The 19701-nt window shown below is 41.1% G+C and overlaps 1 protein-coding gene across 1 annotated transcript in view; it reads right to left on the reverse strand.

Moving 5' to 3' along the window:
* Positions 1-19701, reverse strand: part of RTF1 (RTF1 homolog, Paf1/RNA polymerase II complex component) — a 497066-nt gene that overhangs the window by 235079 nt on the left and 242286 nt on the right. The window contains exon 11 of the mRNA XM_073608860.1: positions 4753-4860. Coding sequence (XP_073464961.1) covers positions 4753-4860 — 108 coding nt within the window. The remainder of the gene's footprint in view (positions 1-4752; positions 4861-19701) is intronic.

Consider the following 19701-nt stretch of genomic DNA (forward strand, 5'->3'; position numbering starts at 1 on the left):
CTTTGCCATGCCTTTTGGAAACACTCTGCAAACCCGCATTGCACTTTCATGTGAAAGGGCTGCCCTGTGCGCATGTACGTGCAAAAAAAAACGCACATTTCCGCTACGCTCAGGTGCGACTTGAATCTGCTTGGATGGAGTTTATGGAGCAGCAAAGATGACCTGGGAGGAGAGGTGAGGGTTAAAAAAAAACTCACATTATCTTAGCAAAGTCGCATAGGAATTCTAATGCAACTTCTGTGAGTGTTTATCATAGAAGTCTTATGGGGCTAAAAATCACAGGGCACCATTGAAAACAATGTGATCTCCTTTGTCATGAGATTCTGTGCTACTCAAGGCCCATCAGTAGTTGCACTAGTTAAGGACATGTGCGATCCAGTGCATTTTGGGGGGTTCCAGTACAATTCAGTGCAGAAAAAAAAGCAGCATGCTCTATTTATTTTCCGGAACTGGAATGCACTGGAACTGACTGCACTGGTGTGAACTATGCAATTGGAAACAAACCAAGCGTTTTTGATGCAGAAAAAGAAATGCACTGTCTGCATGTGGTGTGAACTGGCCCAAATTAATGAGCCACCATGGCAGACAACTCAGTTCTCAATAAGTAACTGTCTGCTTGTTTGGGAGGTATGGGCAGACAGCTTGCAGCAGCCTCAGTTGTTGATGCATTGTTCTGCAGACTCAATTGCAAAAACATATGCTTTATTATTATTTTTTGTAAACTTTTCCTTTAAACTCTCCACCTATGGGGCTGTTAGGGGGTAACACCAGAGAAGAACCTTACTACTTGGAAATAGCCATCCTAAGTTTCTTGTAAAATGGCAAATCAAAATGTTTATTTGCAAAATTGCAGCCCAGTTTTTTACCCACACATTCGCCCCTTTCACACGATCGGACAAAACTGACAGGCGGACCTGAACGGGCGCTCCATGTTAGCCTATGGAGCGACGGATGTCAGCGGAGACATGTCCGCTGACATCCGACCTGGTCCGATCCGCAAAAAGCAGACGGATGGCCCTACGTCCAGATCTGTCGCTGGCGGATCGGATGAGATCTGATGAAAACAGACATGCTGTCCGTTTTCATCCGATCCCTCCATAGGCGGCAGCAGCACCTGACAAGCCCCTCCCCGATCAGTGAGCAGAGAGGGACCTTTCATCCGCCGGCTCAGCGGAGATCAACGGACTAATCTCCCGCTGAGCCGGCGGACCGAGGCAAGCTCTGTGTAAACGGAGTCCGCCTCGTGTGAATGAGGGCTTAGGTACAAAATTTGTATCCCTTGTTCTAGTTGTAATTAACAACTCACTGAAAACAAATGCCATCAGATGCAATTTTTAAATAAAATTTGGTATGGATATTTCATAAATATTTACACTGGTAACCAATTGGATATCACCATTACCGCCCAGCCTCTCCACCTTGTACAATCAGAGAATGCTTTACATAAATTTAGAAAATGCAAAGCATTTTCTGAATGGCACCCATGCTGAGCGGCCAAGTTCCTGTGTTCAGAATGCACCAGGGCAGTTTCCCAAGCATGGGACCTGGAAGCAAGTGGACATTACTGGCATAACAGTCTTCCTCAGTGATTTCCATCTTCCAGAGGCATCCACCAAGTATGGTATATGCATAGTTACATTAGTAAGCTGGATCAACGTAGCCATTCTAAAATAACTATACCCGGAACTCCACTTCTACCCCTAGCTTCTGGGCATGGGAGGTGGGTACTTGGGTTACGAGACCGCAGTGATTGGCTGTCACATAATCAGAAAGCTCCTGATCGCAAGTAAGCATCGGGAGCTCATCGATCCCCGCTGGCTACCATGCTGGGAGCATGCAGGGCTCTCAGCAGGATAAGTTGCTTTGTGTCTTGTGACACTGCATTCCCTGTTGATCAACTCTGACCCCTTCCGCAGCCACTTACTGCAGTGACCAGAGTAGCTAGCATTCAATCCCATCCAGCTAAATCCTTTGCTGCCCTGTGTAATAGTGAGAAAGTCCATCCCTCTCAGATTCTGCCCCCTGAAGACCCACCCCGCAAGATCATTGCTTTCTTGATGAAGGAAAGACCTTCCTTCTGTCAGTTGCTCCTCCGGAAAGCTCACTGTGCTGATGCTGGGCAGGAATGAATGGCTCACCAATAGCATCCATTTTGTTCCAGTTAAATATGCTGTCCAATGTGAACCGGTTAGAATCTCGCCCTTCAGGTCCCCCCCACCAGTCCTGCCCCACAAAACCCAGGTTTTTGTGAACTGATTCCATTTACACATTAAAAAAACCTCTTCATAATAAACTCCCAGAGCCCTTCATCTGTAGTCTTGCAGCATGCCAATATTCTTTGGCAGCTGCAAGACAGGTATGACACGAGGAATGTGTTTTACTCATTTACATATGCTTTGCTGACTGTAGAGCGATCTGCATTTGGAGCGCTTTTGATAGGTTATGAGAAGATGATACAACACCTCACTGCCTATTTTAACCACCTAAATGCCGCACTACTGCGATTCAAACATGAACATTGTATGTAGTTGCAGTTAGGTTGCAGTGTGGCTCCATTCACTAGAATGGGATATGATCGGTGGGCAGTAGTGCCATATAGTTCCTGCATCCCTCCCTCGGAGATTATAAGCTCTAATGAACAGGGCCCTCTGATTCCTCCTGTACTTTTTGCCCTAATTTCGTAAAGCACTGATCAAACTTTTAGCGCTATACAAAGCAAATATAAAAGGGTAACTCTGCCACAAAACTAAAATGTGTGGTTCCCTTTTAACATCCAGACCAGACCCTAGTGCAGAATTAGGGTCTGGTATGATTATAAAAGGGAACTCTGTGGCAAAAAATGAAAAGCTGTCTAGCGTTCCCCTTTGATATAACAGACCCTCATTCAGGAATAGGGTCTTCTATGAGTATAAAGGTTACCTCCGCAAAACAAAACTATCCATACCAGACCTTCACATGGGATTAAGGTCTTCTTTGATTATAAAGGGTAACTCTGCTGCAAAATTAAAGTGTGGTTTTCTCTCCAATTCTCATACAAGACCCTCATCCAGGATAAGGGTCAGCTATAATGATAAAAGAACTCTGTCAAAAATTAAAAGCTGATTGGGGTTCCCCTTTAAAATGATAACAGATAATGGTCCTGGGTGAGAGCTGGTATATTAAAGGGTAATTCTGCTGCAAACTATGTAGTGTCCCCCTTTAATATTCATACCAGACTCTGATCTAGCATTAGTGTCTGATATGAATATAAGTGAGAACTCCGTAGCTTACAAATTAAAAAATTGTTGTGCTCCCCCTTAATATTCCTACCTGATCCTCATCTATAATTAGGGTCTGCTATTAGAAAAGGAAACTTGGTGGCAAAAATTAAAAGCTGTTTGGGATTCCCCTTTAATAATATAACTGACCCTCATCCAGGAATAGGGTCGAATATGAATAGAAAGGGTAACGCGGCCAAACTAAAATGTGGTGCTCCTCTTTAATATCCATACCAGACCCTTATCTGGGATTATGGTCTGCTATGATCATAAAGGGAAACACTGATACAAAAATAAAACAGTGTGGTTTTACTTAATAACAGATTCTCTTTCAGAATCAGGGTCCAATATGAATATACAGGGTTTGTCCTCAGAAAACATAAAAAATAAAATAAAAGTGTAGGATTCCCAAAAATTTACAGACAAGAATTCCATCATCTAGTCCCTTAGGCCAAAATAGGAGAGGGTAGGAAACGTACAGTCCCCTCCCGAATTGTACCAGGCCACATACCCTCTACATATGGGGGGGGGGGGGGGGCTTTCAAGACAGTAAACCACCCCAGCAAAGCAACCTGTCCCCACGTTGATGAGGATAAAATTCTCTTCCCCACAACCTTAACTGGTTGGTTGTGAGGGTCTGTGCGTGAGGCATATCTTAATCTGAAAGTCCCTTTTAACCTAAGAGGGCTAACAGAATAGCCTCGTACCCCTTTCCTCCAATCAGTTAGGGTACATAGAGCCCCTTGTTTCCACAGCAAAAAGCACACTATTGACTGTAGAGAGGAATGGACTGTGATAAAATTCCATTCCTCCCCTTAACCACCCACATGAATGCCCAGAATCACCCACAGTAACCCTAAGACACATCCACATCAACTCCCAGAACTGGTGCACGTGACTCCCACAGGTCACCTTGAAACTAGGGAGGTTCAAAGGATAATGGGAGATGTAGTATCAGGGCTGGCCAAGGAAGAAAGCAGGAAGTCAGATCACATGAAATTCAGCTGAAAGGAGTGAAATCACAGACACAGCATATAGCTGTATACAGCTAAGGGAGTTAAGTTACATACATTCTAACAGTGTGGCTGTGATTCATACTGCATCTATTGTCTTGGGAAGGAAAACCTGGAAATCATAAGTATTCTTAAAATTGTTCCTTCCCCTGTATACTTATCCTGTCTTTGCTCTGGTTGGGGGATTCTGCAGCTCTGTGTAAGGAAGTGCTTAATAGCTGTGAATTCTGAGAGCTGCAACATCACCCATAAGCCCAGCCATTGTCGGAAATCTCATGCAGCAGATACCGACACGGGAGCCAGAAGCATATCAAGTGACCAGACTAGAGTGGAATTTAAAAAATAGGTAGGCACACACCTTTTTTTTTATACAGGTTAGGAAGGATATGCAGGAAGGAACATCTTTTTAAATAATATATAGGCATTTTCCCCCACTTTAAACCTTTGTATTTGCCAAATTGCAAAAATGTGTTCCCACTTACCTCCTCAATGTCCTGGTCATTGAATTTATAATTCATTGCCTCTTTAATTGACAACTCTTTTTTGCTGATCTCATCCAATGTTGGAAGCTGCATGCCAGCTGAAAACATCTACAAAGTTAAACAAATATTTAGATTCATCAACTCAACAGACTGTGAAGTTTCTTGAAGAGACTTGAATAAAAACTCCCTTAGGAGAGAGCCGCAATTGAACATGATCAGAGAAACATTTGAGATTTTTGGGTTAATATGTACAGTCAGGTCCATAAATATTGGGACATCAACACAATTCTAATCTTTTTGGCTCTATACACCATCACAGGTTAAATCGAGATCGCCATTTATTAAAGATTAATCGTGCAGCTCTAAGAGGGTGCGGGGCTGAACCACGGCTCTGTGTCTGAATGGATACTGGGAGCTGTGGCTCGGCGCCCCCATAGCAAGATGCTTGTTGTGGGGGCACTCGATAGGAGGGAGGGACCAGGAGTGCAGAGCAGGTAAGTATAACATGTCGTTTTTAACAAAAAAACGAACAAACAAGACTTTAGTATCATTTTTAACCACTAGGCGTCTGCGCTATAGCCGAAAGACGGCTACAGCGCGGACTCCAATTGCCGGGAGGGCGTCCCTGGACGTCCTCCTGTTTACTTCCGCGTTGCGCGCTCCCGCATCGGGGAAGTTTTGTGCTGGCCGTGTCCCTTGGACACAGCCAGTCACAGATCGCTGAAAACGGCCAATCATAGCAGCCGTTTTCAGTGCGATCGGCGGTGCCAATGAGAGACGATCTCATATGTTAACATATGAGATCATCTCTCATCGCCGGCTCTCCTCCTCACACAGAGACAGCGTGTGAGGAGGGAGAGCGAACTGCTGCGGCGGTAAGTGAACAGAAAAAAAAAAAGGAAAAAAAGTGTCCCCGCTGCCATCTGTCCCTGTCATGTCCCCAGTGCCATCTGTCCCCAGTGCCATGTATAAGTGCCATCTGTCATTAGTGCCACCTGTCAGTGTCAGTGACACGTGTCAGTGCCACGTATTAGTGCCACGTGTCATCAGTGCCACGTATTAGTGCCATCTGTCATCAGCGCCACATCAGTGTCAGTGCCACGTATCAGTGCCATCTGTCATCAGTGCCACGTATCAGTGCCATCTGTCATCAGTGCCATTTGTCATCAGTGCCACGTCAGTGTCACATGTCATTGTCCTGGTTCTCCAGGGCCTTCAAAACTGTAATAGGTAGTCAAAAGTTAGATGTGTAATTTATGCTCCTAGAACACCTGATGGTGCTCCCTGCATGTTGGGCCTCTCTATGTGGCTAGGCTGTGATAAAGTCCCACACATTTGGTATCCCCATACTCAGGAGGAGTAGCAGAATGTATTTTGGGGCATTATTTGTAGTATACACATGCCATGTGAGAGAAATAACCTATTACAATAAAAATTTTGTGGGGGGAAAAAAAAAATCTTCATTTTGCAAAAAATTGTGGGAAAAATGACAACATCAAAAACCTCACCATGCCTCTTACTAAATACCTTGGAATGTCTACTTTCAAAAAAGGGGTCATTTGGGGGGTATTTGTACTTTCCTGACTTGTTCGGGTCGCAAGAAATGAGATAGGCCACCAGTGCATCAAGTGTGATCAATTTTTTATGATTTACACCATAACTTGCAGACTCTCTAACTTTCACACAGACCAAATAATATCCACTAATTTGGGTTATTTTTACCAAAGATATGTAGCATTATAAATTGTGGCCAAAATTTATGAAGAAAAATTACTAATTTGCAAAATTTTATCACAGAAACAAAGAAAAATGCATTTTTTTTTCAAAATTTTCAGTCTTTTTTCATTTATAGCGCAAAAAATAAAAAACCCAGAGGTGATCAAATACCACCAAAAAAAGCTCTATTTGTATAAAAAAGGGACAAAAAATTCATTTGGGTACAGTATTACATGACTGAGTAATTGTCAAAGTGTGAGAGCGCTGAAAGCTGAAAATTGGTCTGGTCACGAGGGAGGTTTAAGTGCCCAGTTGTCAAGTGGTTAAGGACCAAGCCTTTTCTGGCACTTTGTTTACAAGAAAAAAATGTTGTTTTTATTTTTTTGCATGAAAATTACTTAGAACCCCCAATCATATTTTTTTTTAGCAGAGATTCGAGAGAATAAAACGGCAATCAAACTCCTTGCTAGAGTGCTTCGGGGTGCTGGCATGTGGACATACATCCCTCATGTCGTCACGGCTATTGGACAGAAACTTTCTCCTTTCTGATTCCATGGCAGCCAAAATTGGCTCCTTTTTTTCAGGTACTTTACAACTCAAGTTGGCATCTCCTCGGGGAAGGAAAGGGGATCACCGCTCCAGGTGGAAATGTGGATATAGAACTCTCCTCGGAACTGGAACACCAGGTGCCAGCTAAGCATATAGCAACATGAGGCAAAAAGGAAGTTCTGGACAGCTGCATTCCTGAATATAGCCTTTATTTGTAAAAAGTCCAACAGATACAAGCCACAGCAAAAAATGCGACAAATGAGCTGATGCGTTTCACACTTAACAGTGCTTAGTCATAGCTGCATCTCCTCGGGCCCCACCCAAAGTGTACCTCCAGAAATTAGAACTGATATTGCCACTTCTGGTATGCCAGGCCTCTCTCACTCGGTCAGCCAACAGCTAGATATGCCAATAAATGTGGAACAATTGGTCCGGATGGCTTGACTCCAGCCTATTACACATTCATTTTTTTAAATTATTATCCCCTTGTAGGGCAACTGCCTTCAACTCGTTGGAAGATGGGAAAGCTATGCCTTTGGATACGCTCTGGGCCCATGTTTCTCTAATCCCTAAGGGAAAGGCACCTCACAATGCGGTAGTTACCACCCGATAGCTCTCCTAAAACACAGACTTTATTTGCAAAGATTCTGGCAAATCGCCTTCTACCTCATGTACCCCCTATTGATACACAGGTATCAGGCCAACTTTGTGCCCCTTCCAAGAGCCCCAAGACAACACCATTCATATCCTTAAAGTGTTACTAAACCCAGTAATATGAAAAATAGTTAATCCGTCCCCCCGCACAGTGCCCACAGCTTATAAATCTTTTTACATTAAAATACTGCCACTATATACCTATTTGGATGATCTGTATACCACGGTTATATGATAAACTGCACAGTTTCTCCATTGCTTAGTGTTCAGGAAGGAGGAGATTTCCACAGCAGCATGTATACACGCCCACATGTGTGATGTCAATATCATATGACCTGGCTATCTCTGAGAACAAGTAACTCTTCTCTCCAGCATAAAAGGCACAATTGAGCATGTGCATGTCAGCTACTCTGCCTGTGTTAGCTGGCCTTCCCCAGATAGACAGTGCAGGAGGGGGAGCATCTATGCGTACAAAGATAAACAGCCTTTTCAAACAAAGCAGAGGATTAACCCCTTAAGTTCCACAGTGGGTATAACCAGCATGCTATGCTGCATATACAGACTGATTTTACTGTTGTGGGTTTAGTAAAACTTTAATGTGATCCACACTGCTAAGACATCCAAACGCCCACTAATTTTACGCTCTACCGATGCTGAAAGGGCGTTTCACCTGGCTGGCAAGGTGACTTTGGCACATATCGGGGCTCGGGCCCTCCATGCTTCGCTGGATCATCTCACTTTATTTCCATTCCACTGCCTCTATTACGGTCAATGAAACCAGATCAGATTTTTTCTCCATCTCAAATGGAGATGGCAGGGATGTTCTCTCCCACAGAGGAAGGGTTACAAAATTTAAATTTTGATGAGCGGTGAATCGGGCAGATCCCACTATTGCTGGGTTTGATAAAATTTCAGGTGTCCATAAGGTTCCAGCATTTGCCAATTACCTTATCTTTTTTTTTTTTTTATCACTGACCCGACCACCTCGCTACCAAATTTGCTGCAAGCTTTCCAAGATTTTGGGACCTTATCGTTCAAGATTATTCTGGCAAAACCCTTGGCATTAAATATCTCGGCTGACCCTAGTGTGATCTGCCATCTCTGTACCTTCTTTTCTTTCCAGTGGGCTACCAATTCAATATTTACGTACTAAAATTACCCCAGACCTCTCTAATCTTAATGCTGCAAATTTGACTCCGCTATTACTAAAGATCAAGGCTAACCTACTTCTCTGGCACTCTCACGAGGTTTGGCCATTGCAATGCTTTGAAAATGACGATACTTCCCTGCATACTGCACCTATTCCAAGCTCTACCCACCAAGTTGCCTAAGCGTTTCTTCAACAAAGTCTTTTTTTTTTTTTACGAGCTTTTATTTGGTCCCACAGAAAACCTGTCCTGCTTTGCACATGCTCTCCCTGCCCAAGATCTATGGAAGGGGGTGGGTTTACCCGACATCCACTCCTACTACCATGCGGCACATCTTACTTGTTTCATTACCTGACATTGTCATAGTGAGGCAAAACACTGGGTGGCCATGGAGCTTGAAGATTCACAAGGAAACGCTCTGAGCTGGTCTTGGCTAGCCAAAGGCATTATGCACCCATCCCACTCTCGGAAGCACCTTAACTATTTAATAGAGAAGTGGTGATTCAACTTTTCTTCTTGTGCTTTAGCACTACAGACCAAGGAACTGGGGTGTAGAAGCTTCTTGCCTAGCAATCAAATCATTTACACCATCATTACAGTACTCTCCATTGCCACAACTGGGCAACTTTGTGGGTTCAGCACGGTCTTTCCACTTTCCCAAGTAACAGAACACCTGGCAGCATTTCTGCAAACAGATGCATGATGCTGAATTGGACATGAAGTAGTAGAGTGGACCTTAAAGTGGTTATAAAAGGGAAAAGGGTTTTTTTTTTTTTTTTTTAACCTTAATGCACTCTCTGCATTAAGTTAAAAAACCTTTTTCGATATATAATAAATGAAATAGTTGGGTGCTGCCACCTATTGGAATCTATAGTGTATGGTTGCTGCTATCACCAAATTTGTTCCGACACGCACAGCAAGTAAATAAATAGATATGTTATAGCGCAGCGCAAATATTTGAAAAATTTACAATATAGAAACATACAAATAGATAAAAAAATATACACATTTCATAGCGAAATTAAAGTGCAAATGCAAGCAATAATACAATGAATAAGAAAAAAGTAAATAAAAAATCCCAAAAAAGTCCACTTGAATTTTGCTCTAAAAGTGATTCTTCATAAAAAATGTGCACACTAGAGTCAAACCCATAAGGTGCTTCACAAGTTAAAGCGTAAGTAAACCCATCTATTAAACAGTTTAAAAAAACGGTTACATTCCTGGCAAACTGTCAAACCATCCAATGGCTGGTGTCATAACTGAAAACATGTGCAGCACCATGGCAGTTGAAGATTAAACAGAGGCCAAGATGGCAGCTTCCTTGGCTGAAAACGATAGGAGGGTTTACTTCCACTTTAACACACAGTGTTTCACCACTTCACAGCCAGTGCGCCATTCACCAGGCGAAATGCATGCTCACCTTCACCTTAGACCCAACACAGGGTCAATAATGCATAAAAAGATCAATCCCATACACCAGATAATGATCCTCAGGTGCTTCTCAGAGCGATACGATTCCCCTTTAAGGATATCTCCACACAGCTCATACTAAAAAAAAAAACAAAAAAAACTGGCTGATCCTGCTGACCCCTGACACCGTGGTCAGTTTATCAGTTATCCGCAGCTCTGCGCTCTCCCCCTCCCTCCCTGCAAGCTCCTGTGTCTGTGTGTGCTGTCTCCGACACCCCCCGCCCCCCCACAAAATGCCTGCCCCTCCGTTTTATCCAGTGATATCTTGAAATTGATGCCTCTAAATAACTTTTTCAGATATCTTCAGACCGGCCATGTGATTCCTGGGTTCTCTCCTACTCCAGTCCAGGGCTACAGAGTGTGGGGCTGAGCAGCCAGCACAGCAGTCACGTGACTTACCAGCTGACATCAGAGGGAGACCTCGGCCCCTCCCGCTGTAGCCCTGGATCGGAGTAGGAGAGCGGCCGGGAGTCACGTTACTGGTCTGAAGATATCTGGCAGAAAAAAAGGGCATCGCTTTCAATAAACACTTGCACTGTGCGTTATCGCTGGATAAAGGAGAGTGGCTGGCAGTGCAAGGGGTTATTAAAGCTACAAACACTAAAACGCCCAACCACAATTAAAAAAAAAAAAAAAAGCACTTACATTTATTAGATAAATGTGAGAATATATTTAGAAAGTCTCATATAATCCAATAAGTGACTCCCACCACCAGACTCCACCTCTACGTGTTACGCCACTAATGCACGTGGCTTCATCTGGAGGAAAGCCGAACGGCGGGGTAAATTTATAGGAAGCTGTGATAATCATCATATAACGATCCGGTTAAACGCATGCGCACTAGCCCCAGGCTAACCTAGAAGTCCGCACATGAGCAATACAACAAATCGTCAATCCACTGCTCACACAGAATGTAAAAGTGGTGCAAGAAAATGCCCGCATTGGGAACAAACAACTGACCATATTGTTTAAAAAAAAAAAGAAAAAAATCTAACTATTGATTATAATTGACATGTAATCACCATAAAGTATATATATATATATATATATATATATATATATATATATATATATATATATATATATATATATATATATATATACACACACACACATGTACACACATATACACACACACATTAAAATTCAGAAACCCCTAAATGGATAAGAGTAATGAAAATTAGGTGTATGTGTTAATGTATAAAGGCCAGAAATCAATAGAATGTGCAACTCAAAAATGATAACCCGAAAATAACTAATTGCAGTGGTTGCTGCTTACTTGCCAACCGCCCGACGCAGTTGTAATGCAGCAAGGTGGCGTGAATCGACGTTCCCGTATGTAGTTTTGTGCACTAGCCCATGTGAGTGTGCGCAGACTGGCCAGAGGGGGATCCAATCAGCACAATCGTTCCCCACAGAGGCAGAACAGGCATCTGCCTATTTAAAAAATGCAGATCACCAGTCTGACAGGGGTGGACAGAGAGATCTGGCCTTTCTGCTAAGCAGGAACACTAATCTTTGTGTAGTCCAAGTCAGTCCACCCCCCCCAGTTATAAAACACTCCCAGGGAACACACTCTCCACAACTCCTAGATCACCCCTGGTGTTAACCCCTTCCCTGCCAGTGTCATTAGTACAGTAACAGTGCATATTTTTAGCACTGATCACTGTAATAATGTCACTGGTTCCCAAAAGTGTGTCAGTTTCCGATTTGTCCACCGCAATATCGCAGATCAGCTAAAAATCGCTGGATCACCATTACTAGTAAGGGAAAAAAAAAAATCCATAAAAACATCCCATAGCTTGTAGACGCTATAACTTGTGCCAGTCAATAACTAGTCAATATAACTTATAACCAATCAATATACACTTATTGGGATTTTCTTTTTACCAAAACCATGTAGCAGAATACATATTGGCCTAAATTGATGAAGAAATTTGACTTTTTGAAATTTTTTGTTGGATATGTTTTATAGCAGAAAGTAAATATAGTTTTTTTCTAAATTGTCACTCTATTTTTGTTTACAGCGCAAAAAAGAAAAAAGCGCAGAGGTGATCAAATACTAGGGCTGAAACAACTAAGCGATTAAATCGATAACTAATCGACTATGAAAATAGTTGTCAACTATTTTCATAATCGATTAATTGGCCAGCCAATCAGTTGGCCTGCATACAGAATGCATTATTTGTTTACATATCAGGAAATACACATACAGCTCAGTACAGTAAGTGCCTGAAAACTTGTGAATGTGAATGTGTGAGGAGCAATGCCTCATGGAACATGTAGTCCTGGGCAAGAAGAGAGTGGGTCTAAAAAGGCAGAAGTTTTTTTTACCTTGCTATAGGGGCACGCTATACTATAATTTGCAGCGGTGGGGACCCCAGAAGAGAAGAATCGGGGCTGCTCTGTGCAAAACCATTACACAGAGCAGGTAAGTATAACATGTTTGTTGTTTTAAAAAATGAGATCTGAGTCTGATGATATTTACCAGATTCAACCTCTAATAGTATATACAATCCTCCTCCTCCTCTAATAGTATATACAGTATATCGCTTCTGTCTGTTATTCTCAGAGTGGATTAGAGATTTTGCTCCCTAACAATATAGCTGGTTATTTATATTTACCACTGCATACAGATTTTTAAGAATAAATTGCCTTTTAAAAAAAAAAAAAAAATACATATTAAATTATACACCACACTTTTTTTAAGGTTATTATCCGATTAATCAAAACAATAATCAGCCAACTAATCGATTATGAAAATAATCATTAGTTGCAGCCCTATCAAATACCACCAAAAGCAAGCTCTATTTGGGGTAAAATAAAGTACATCAATTTTATTTGGGTACAGCGTCGCATGACAGCGCAATTGTCAGTTAAAGTAAAGCAGTGCCGTATTGCAAAAAATGGGCTGGTCAGGAAGTGGGTAAAACCTTCAGATCTCCTTAAGTGTTTATTAAAAAAATGGGGGGGGGGGGGGATATAATTGCTAATAAAGCAATTTACTTCAAATACAATATTATGGCCTGACGGAAGAGGGTCTCGTGTATCCAATAAGATTCCTGTTGGCCAAGAGTGGTGATTTTATTGCTTCCCTTCCAATGGAGATGACATATTTCTATTAAAGAACTTGGAAATTAAAAAGGTGGTTGTGGCGCTGCTAGTGGGGGAACATAAAATGTAAAATAAATGTGCAAAATTGCAATGGGTACAGAATTAGAACATCAAATAAAAATGTCTCACAAAATGTGCAAGAAACAATGTGCAAAAACCAAAGTAATATAAACCGGTATGGGGTGACCAAACCATATAAATTCTTTATAGTGCTCATGAATCATATAGAACGCGCATAAATGTATCAAACATAGAATTCATAAAAGTTCACTGGTGAAAAATGTGATCCAAAAAACGTGCCAAATAAAATATATAGTCTTTGACTCTTATATCTGAACAAAGGTCCTGCAAATGCCACACAAGCAAACTGTGTTCTTGTGTCACTGGTTCTCCCCGTGTGATTGCACTCGCCAGCTAAATATCCCCAATCAAGAGGTCACACGCATTCACAGATGTGTGGACTTCCCAGCGTTTGCCTCAATCACAACGATGCCATGTAGGGAGAATAAGAAGCCTCCATAGTGCGATTCAGTAAAAACGTATTTATTTAAAAGTAATATTGCACTTACAGCAGGTAAAGGACATCAAGCATTAGAAATCCAGTAAGTCCGGTGCTTGATGCGCTCGACAGACGAAAAGAGTATGTTATGTGATGACGCTCTTAGCGCTGCCTTAAGAGTTTCGTTATCAAGAGGTCATCAGAAGCGGTCCCATCCTACTACTCCATCTACTGTTTACAGTTTATGGTAACCTAGCAACCCGGAGGCACGTGGCCAGCAGCCATATTGGTACTCAATTGGAGGACAGCAGAGGCTTAAAAACACACACTGGAATACCATAACCAAAATTATTATTCATGATTTATATAGCGCCAACGGTTTACGCATCGCTTTACAATCTAGAGGGGGGACAGCACAATTACAGTACAGTTCAATACAGAATGGACAGGAGGACCCTGCTCGTAGAGCTTACATTCTAAAGGGAGGGGGTGGTGGTACAAAAGGTAATGGATGCGGGGAATGATTTGATGGGGTTGTTGGGTGGGTGTGGGATAGGCTTCCCTGAATAAGTGAGTTTTCAGGGATCTCCTAAAGGTGGACAGGTTAGGGGCTGATCGTATATAACGGGGCAGGGAATAATAATAATAATAATAAAAACACACACTGGAATACCATAACCAAAATGGCCATCTTAGTACTGCAGTGAGGTTAAACCATACCTCCAGATTAGAAAAAAAAATTTAACAAAAACTTAGAATAATATGATCTAATGTCACAAGTATATACAATCAATTTTATTATAAAACAATAGATTCCTAATAAAATATCACACAATGAACTTTATAAAAAACAATATTAATATATATATATATATATATATATATATATATATATATATATATATATATATATATATATACACATATATATATATATACACACACACACACACACACACACACACACACACTATATAATATAAATAAATAAATATAGATAGATAGATAGTATATACTCGAGTATAAGCCGAGTTTTTCAGCACATTTTTTGTGCTAAAAATGCCCCCCTCGGCTTATACTCGAGTTAAGCACTTTTCTACAGCATAGAATGACATTTTCCGAACTGACTTAAGGGTTCCTAGATGCCCCCTAGCTGCAGCCAAAATTTGGGGTCTCTGGACCCAAAGGGTCCTGAAATGACATTGCTGCAGATGGACACAGTTGACCGACTTTGAGGACCCGTATCTCGGAGCCACTTGGTGCTAGGAACCCCAAATTTGTTGTGCAAACCCAGTGGAACTAGCACTACAACATATACAAAGCTGGGGTTCCTAGCAGCAAGTGGCCCCGAGGTACGGGGGCCCCAAAGTCGGTTAGGAAAACGTAATTCTCTGCTGCGGAAAAGTGCTTGACATGTTGTAGTGCTAGTTCCACTGGGTTTGCACACAAAATTTGGGGTACCTAGCACCAAGTGCACCGAGATATGGGGCCTCAAAGTCGGTCAACTGTGTCCATCTGCAGCAATGTCATTTCAGGACCCTTTGGGTCCAGAGACCCCAAATTTTGGCTGCAGCTAGGGGGCATCTAGGAACCCTTAACTACCGAGTTTGAAGTTCAGGGGACCTATGGCTGCAAATTGGCACAGTGAGGCATGCAAATGGGCACTGTTGACCCTCTTTTCCACTTACAGTAGCTGCACATTTCTCACCCTAGGCTTATACTCGAGTCAGTAAGTTTTCCCCGTGTATATATATATATATATATATATATATATATATATATATATATATATATATATATATATATGTGTATGTATGTGTGTGTGTATATATATATATATATATATATATATATATATATATATATAAATAAAACACGCACAGGCGTATAACACGCATCTTCATTTTAGGAGGGAGGTTTCAGGAATAAAACTAAAATTTTAAATAAGAACTTTGAAGCAAAAGAAGGGTCAGTGCCCATCAATGCAGCCTCACCATTGCCCATCTGCAGCCTGATCAATGCCATCTACAGCCTCACAATTGCCCATCAATGCCAATCTGCAGCCTGATCAATGCCATTGCCCATCTGCAGCCTGATCAATGCCCATATGCAGCCTCACCATTGCCATGAATGCAGCCTGATCAATGCCCATCTGCAGCCTCACCTCATATTACTGCTGCATTGGAGGGGACAGGGAGGGGGGCGGGGCGAGCGCTATCAGATTACATAAATGGGGACTATAAGAAAACCAACACAAATAATGCTGTTGGTACAATCTCATGTTATGTAAATGAATTGGTTAAAAAGGAGAAATAGGTCTCTAGCGCTAAAAATGCTAGTATAAAAAATAAGGGCTAGTATAAAATGGAGATAAAGACAATAATTAAATCAACATATATTAAAGATATATGAAAATTTTGAAATCTGAGAGTATTAGAAATGGGGTCTGAATAAAATCAATAGTATAATATGACTATTGTACAGAGAACAACGTATATACAGATTATAAAAAGGTAAATAGAGTCAGTATAGAGGGAAAGACAAAGGGGGATTAAGTGTACCAGATTTCAAAAAGTATTATGAAGCTGTGGTCTTGACTCGTCTGGTAGAATGGACTAAAGGAAGGAGTGAGAAAAGATGGGTTAAAACAGAAAATGGCGGAAACAAATCTAGGGAAAAATATTTGGACACCTCCACAATACAGGGCACTTGGGGCTAATACACTAAGGTTAACTAAAAATGTCATGAGAATATGGGATGAGTTGCACAAAATAAATGGGACATATAATTCACCACTAATGTCACTAAAAGAGAATAATTACTTCACGCCAGGGAAGAGTTTGATGGGTGGAAATTGGATTAAAAAAAAACGAACTTGTAACTTCGACATATAACACAAACAGGGAAAATCTGTTCACTGCATAATATAAAAATGAAAAAAGATTGGTTAGTTATGAATGAATGGCAGTATTTCCAGCTAAAACATTTTGTAATGGCGTTGCCACACCCACTGAAAGGGGGGGGGGGGGGATTTGACACCATTAGAGAAATTATGCAACACAGTAAAGGGTGGCATTTCACAGATATATAAAATATTAGTAGTGGGAAGGGAGTTGGAAGTCCTGATGTATATAAAAAAATGGGAGAAAGAAATTGGTCAAAGGGGAGAGAATCAAGATATAGGAAAAATTTTGAAACTGGTACACGGATCCTCTGTTAATGTTAAAATAATTGAAACTATAAATGTTTAGTGAGGTGGTACAGGACCCCAGACAAAACAGCAAAATACCAAATGGGGCAAACAACAGAATGCTGGAGGGGATGCAAACAGATGGGATCTTTGGCCCATATTTGGTGGAGCTGCCCTAAGATTAAAATATTTTGGAGGGAAATATTGAGATACATCAGGAGGATTACCAGGGTCGAGTTACCTGAAGATCCTTGGGTATGTCTATTCCATGGAGTAAAAACTCCAGTGAAGGAATATAGGAACTCAATCCTGATACATTTGCTAGATGCAGCTAAGAGTCTGATCCCAAAAAAATGGAAGATGGTAGATGGCCCAAAAATAAGTGAGTGGCTCGAGAGAATTGATGAAGTCCATAGGTTGGAAAGTCTTAGATTCTCTGAGGAAGGAGGGAGAGAGGGGTTCCTCAAAAGATGGGAAAAATGGAAATTGTTCAAACGGACTAAAGAATATAGTGATGCAATGGTCCAAGGGTTTAGGGGTATTGGGAAAGTGGGAAGGGTTGGGAAGGTGAAAGAGGGAGGGTTTAATTTAGGGGAAGGTAGGGGAAGGGAGAAGAAGTTTTGTTTTGTATTTATATTTTGTAATACTATCCCCTGGTGTAATTCCAGGGGTAACAAAGATGTCTTCTTGCCCTGTATTTGATATGAAAGTTTTGATAAAGATTAAAAAAAAAAAAAAAAAAAAAAAAAAAGTCGACATATATTAAAGATATATAAAAATTTTGAAATCTGAGAGCTATTAGAAATGGGGTCTGAATAAAATCAATAGTATAATATGACTATTGTACAGAGAACAACATATATACAGATTATAAAAAAGGAAAATAGAGTCAGTGTAATTTGATATAAAACAGTTAAGGTCTATGTCAATATTTAAACCTTCTGGCTGGAGAGAATTCAAAGTATAGATCCATTTAGTTTAATTCTAAGAAACTCTTATCTTTTTATTCTCTACATGCCAGTGTCTTTTTACTAAATCTATACCATAAAACATCATAAGGGAAGGATCTCGGTTATGGGCTTCCCTAAAATGTCTTGATAGACTGACTGCTTGGTGAAATCCTTTTTCATTTTATTTCATATGTTCCCTGATCCTCACAAAAAGTGGTCTTGTGGTCCTGCCCACATATTGGTATCGACAAGGGCATTCGATCACATAAGTGACATGGGTACTCATGCAGGTTATCAGTACCTTTATCTTGTATTCCCTACCCGTTACAGTGGAACTGAAGGAATCTTTTTTCCCGGGTTGTTTTTTGCTGTTCCTGCGTGGTAGCCATTTCTGGCATCTGAAGGAACCTTTCAGGTTGGGGAATAGGCCAATATTTCTAGGCGGATCAAGGGCATTATGTACCAGCTTATTTCTCAACGTGGGCACTCGTCTGTAAATAAAGTTTGGTTTGTGTGGAAGGAGTTTCTTTAATGGCCAGTATTTTGTCACTATGCCCTCTTTTTTCTTAGGTTGTCGATTGAAACCAGTAAGAAATGCAAATTCCATTTCTTAGATTCATTTCTTTGTTTATCACTTAGAAGTGATTCCCTATTCATGTTTTTAATTTTCTTTAAGATTCTCCTTCCAGATCTCTTCTTTTATAACATTTGTCTGTAAACCTCTTGATCAGAACTTCTGATTGCTCTTCAAAATCTTTTTTGTTGCTGCAATTGCTCCTTTTGTAACATTTCCCAACCACTTGGGATGGTGGCAGCTCCTAGTAGGGATATACCCCATTATGACCGGTCTGATTAAAGAAAGTTCTTGTGCCTAATGTACTTCCTTCTTTATAAATTTGTAGATCAATGCTATCCTGTCTCCAGATTGCTGAGAAAGAGATCCTATACTGGTTGAAATTTATCTCTTTAAAAAATTCCTCCAAAGAGGTCTTATTGCCCCTCCAAATCATAACAATATCGTCAATATAACATCTGTAAAAAATCTGAATTGGTCTCGGCTATAAATTTGTTCCTCTTCCCATTTGTTCATAAATAAATTTAGCCGCGCTTGGGGCATATTTTGCCGCCATAGCGACTCCTTTTGTTTGAACAGAATGGTCTTTGTTATACCAGGAATAATTGCTGTTCATAGCCATTTCAAAGCCTTCTGCTACAAATTCTGTTTTTGTTTTAAAGTGGATGTAAACCCAATGTCATCCTTTCTAAACTACTGCCATTGGGGTTATCTATAAGGATATACATGCCTCCTGCATGCATCTTTACCTGTCAAATGTCTCCCCCCTGTGTTATGAGAGCTGAAAAACTGTAGATTCTGTGGGTGGGTCTGTTGTCTGGAGCTCGGTGGGTGGAGTCGTGATGTCAGTAGACTCCCCGCCCACCTCTACACTCCGCTTGTCAATATGCATTTTCTCCTGTTTATTTCTAACACTGGACTTCTGCTGAACTTCTATGATCTCTAACATCCAGTGAAAAGACAGGAAAGTAACCACATGACTTCAGCATGCCAAAATCATGCTGAGGTGTAGAACAGCCAATCCTTGCAGAGCTGCTGAAGAAAGGAGTGGGGGAGGGAATTTAAAAAATAATGCCTGTGTCTTA

The sequence above is a fragment of the Aquarana catesbeiana genome, linkage group LG13 (genome assembly GCF_042186555.1).
Source record: "Aquarana catesbeiana isolate 2022-GZ linkage group LG13, ASM4218655v1, whole genome shotgun sequence".
Taxonomy (NCBI): domain Eukaryota; kingdom Metazoa; phylum Chordata; class Amphibia; order Anura; family Ranidae; genus Aquarana; species Aquarana catesbeiana.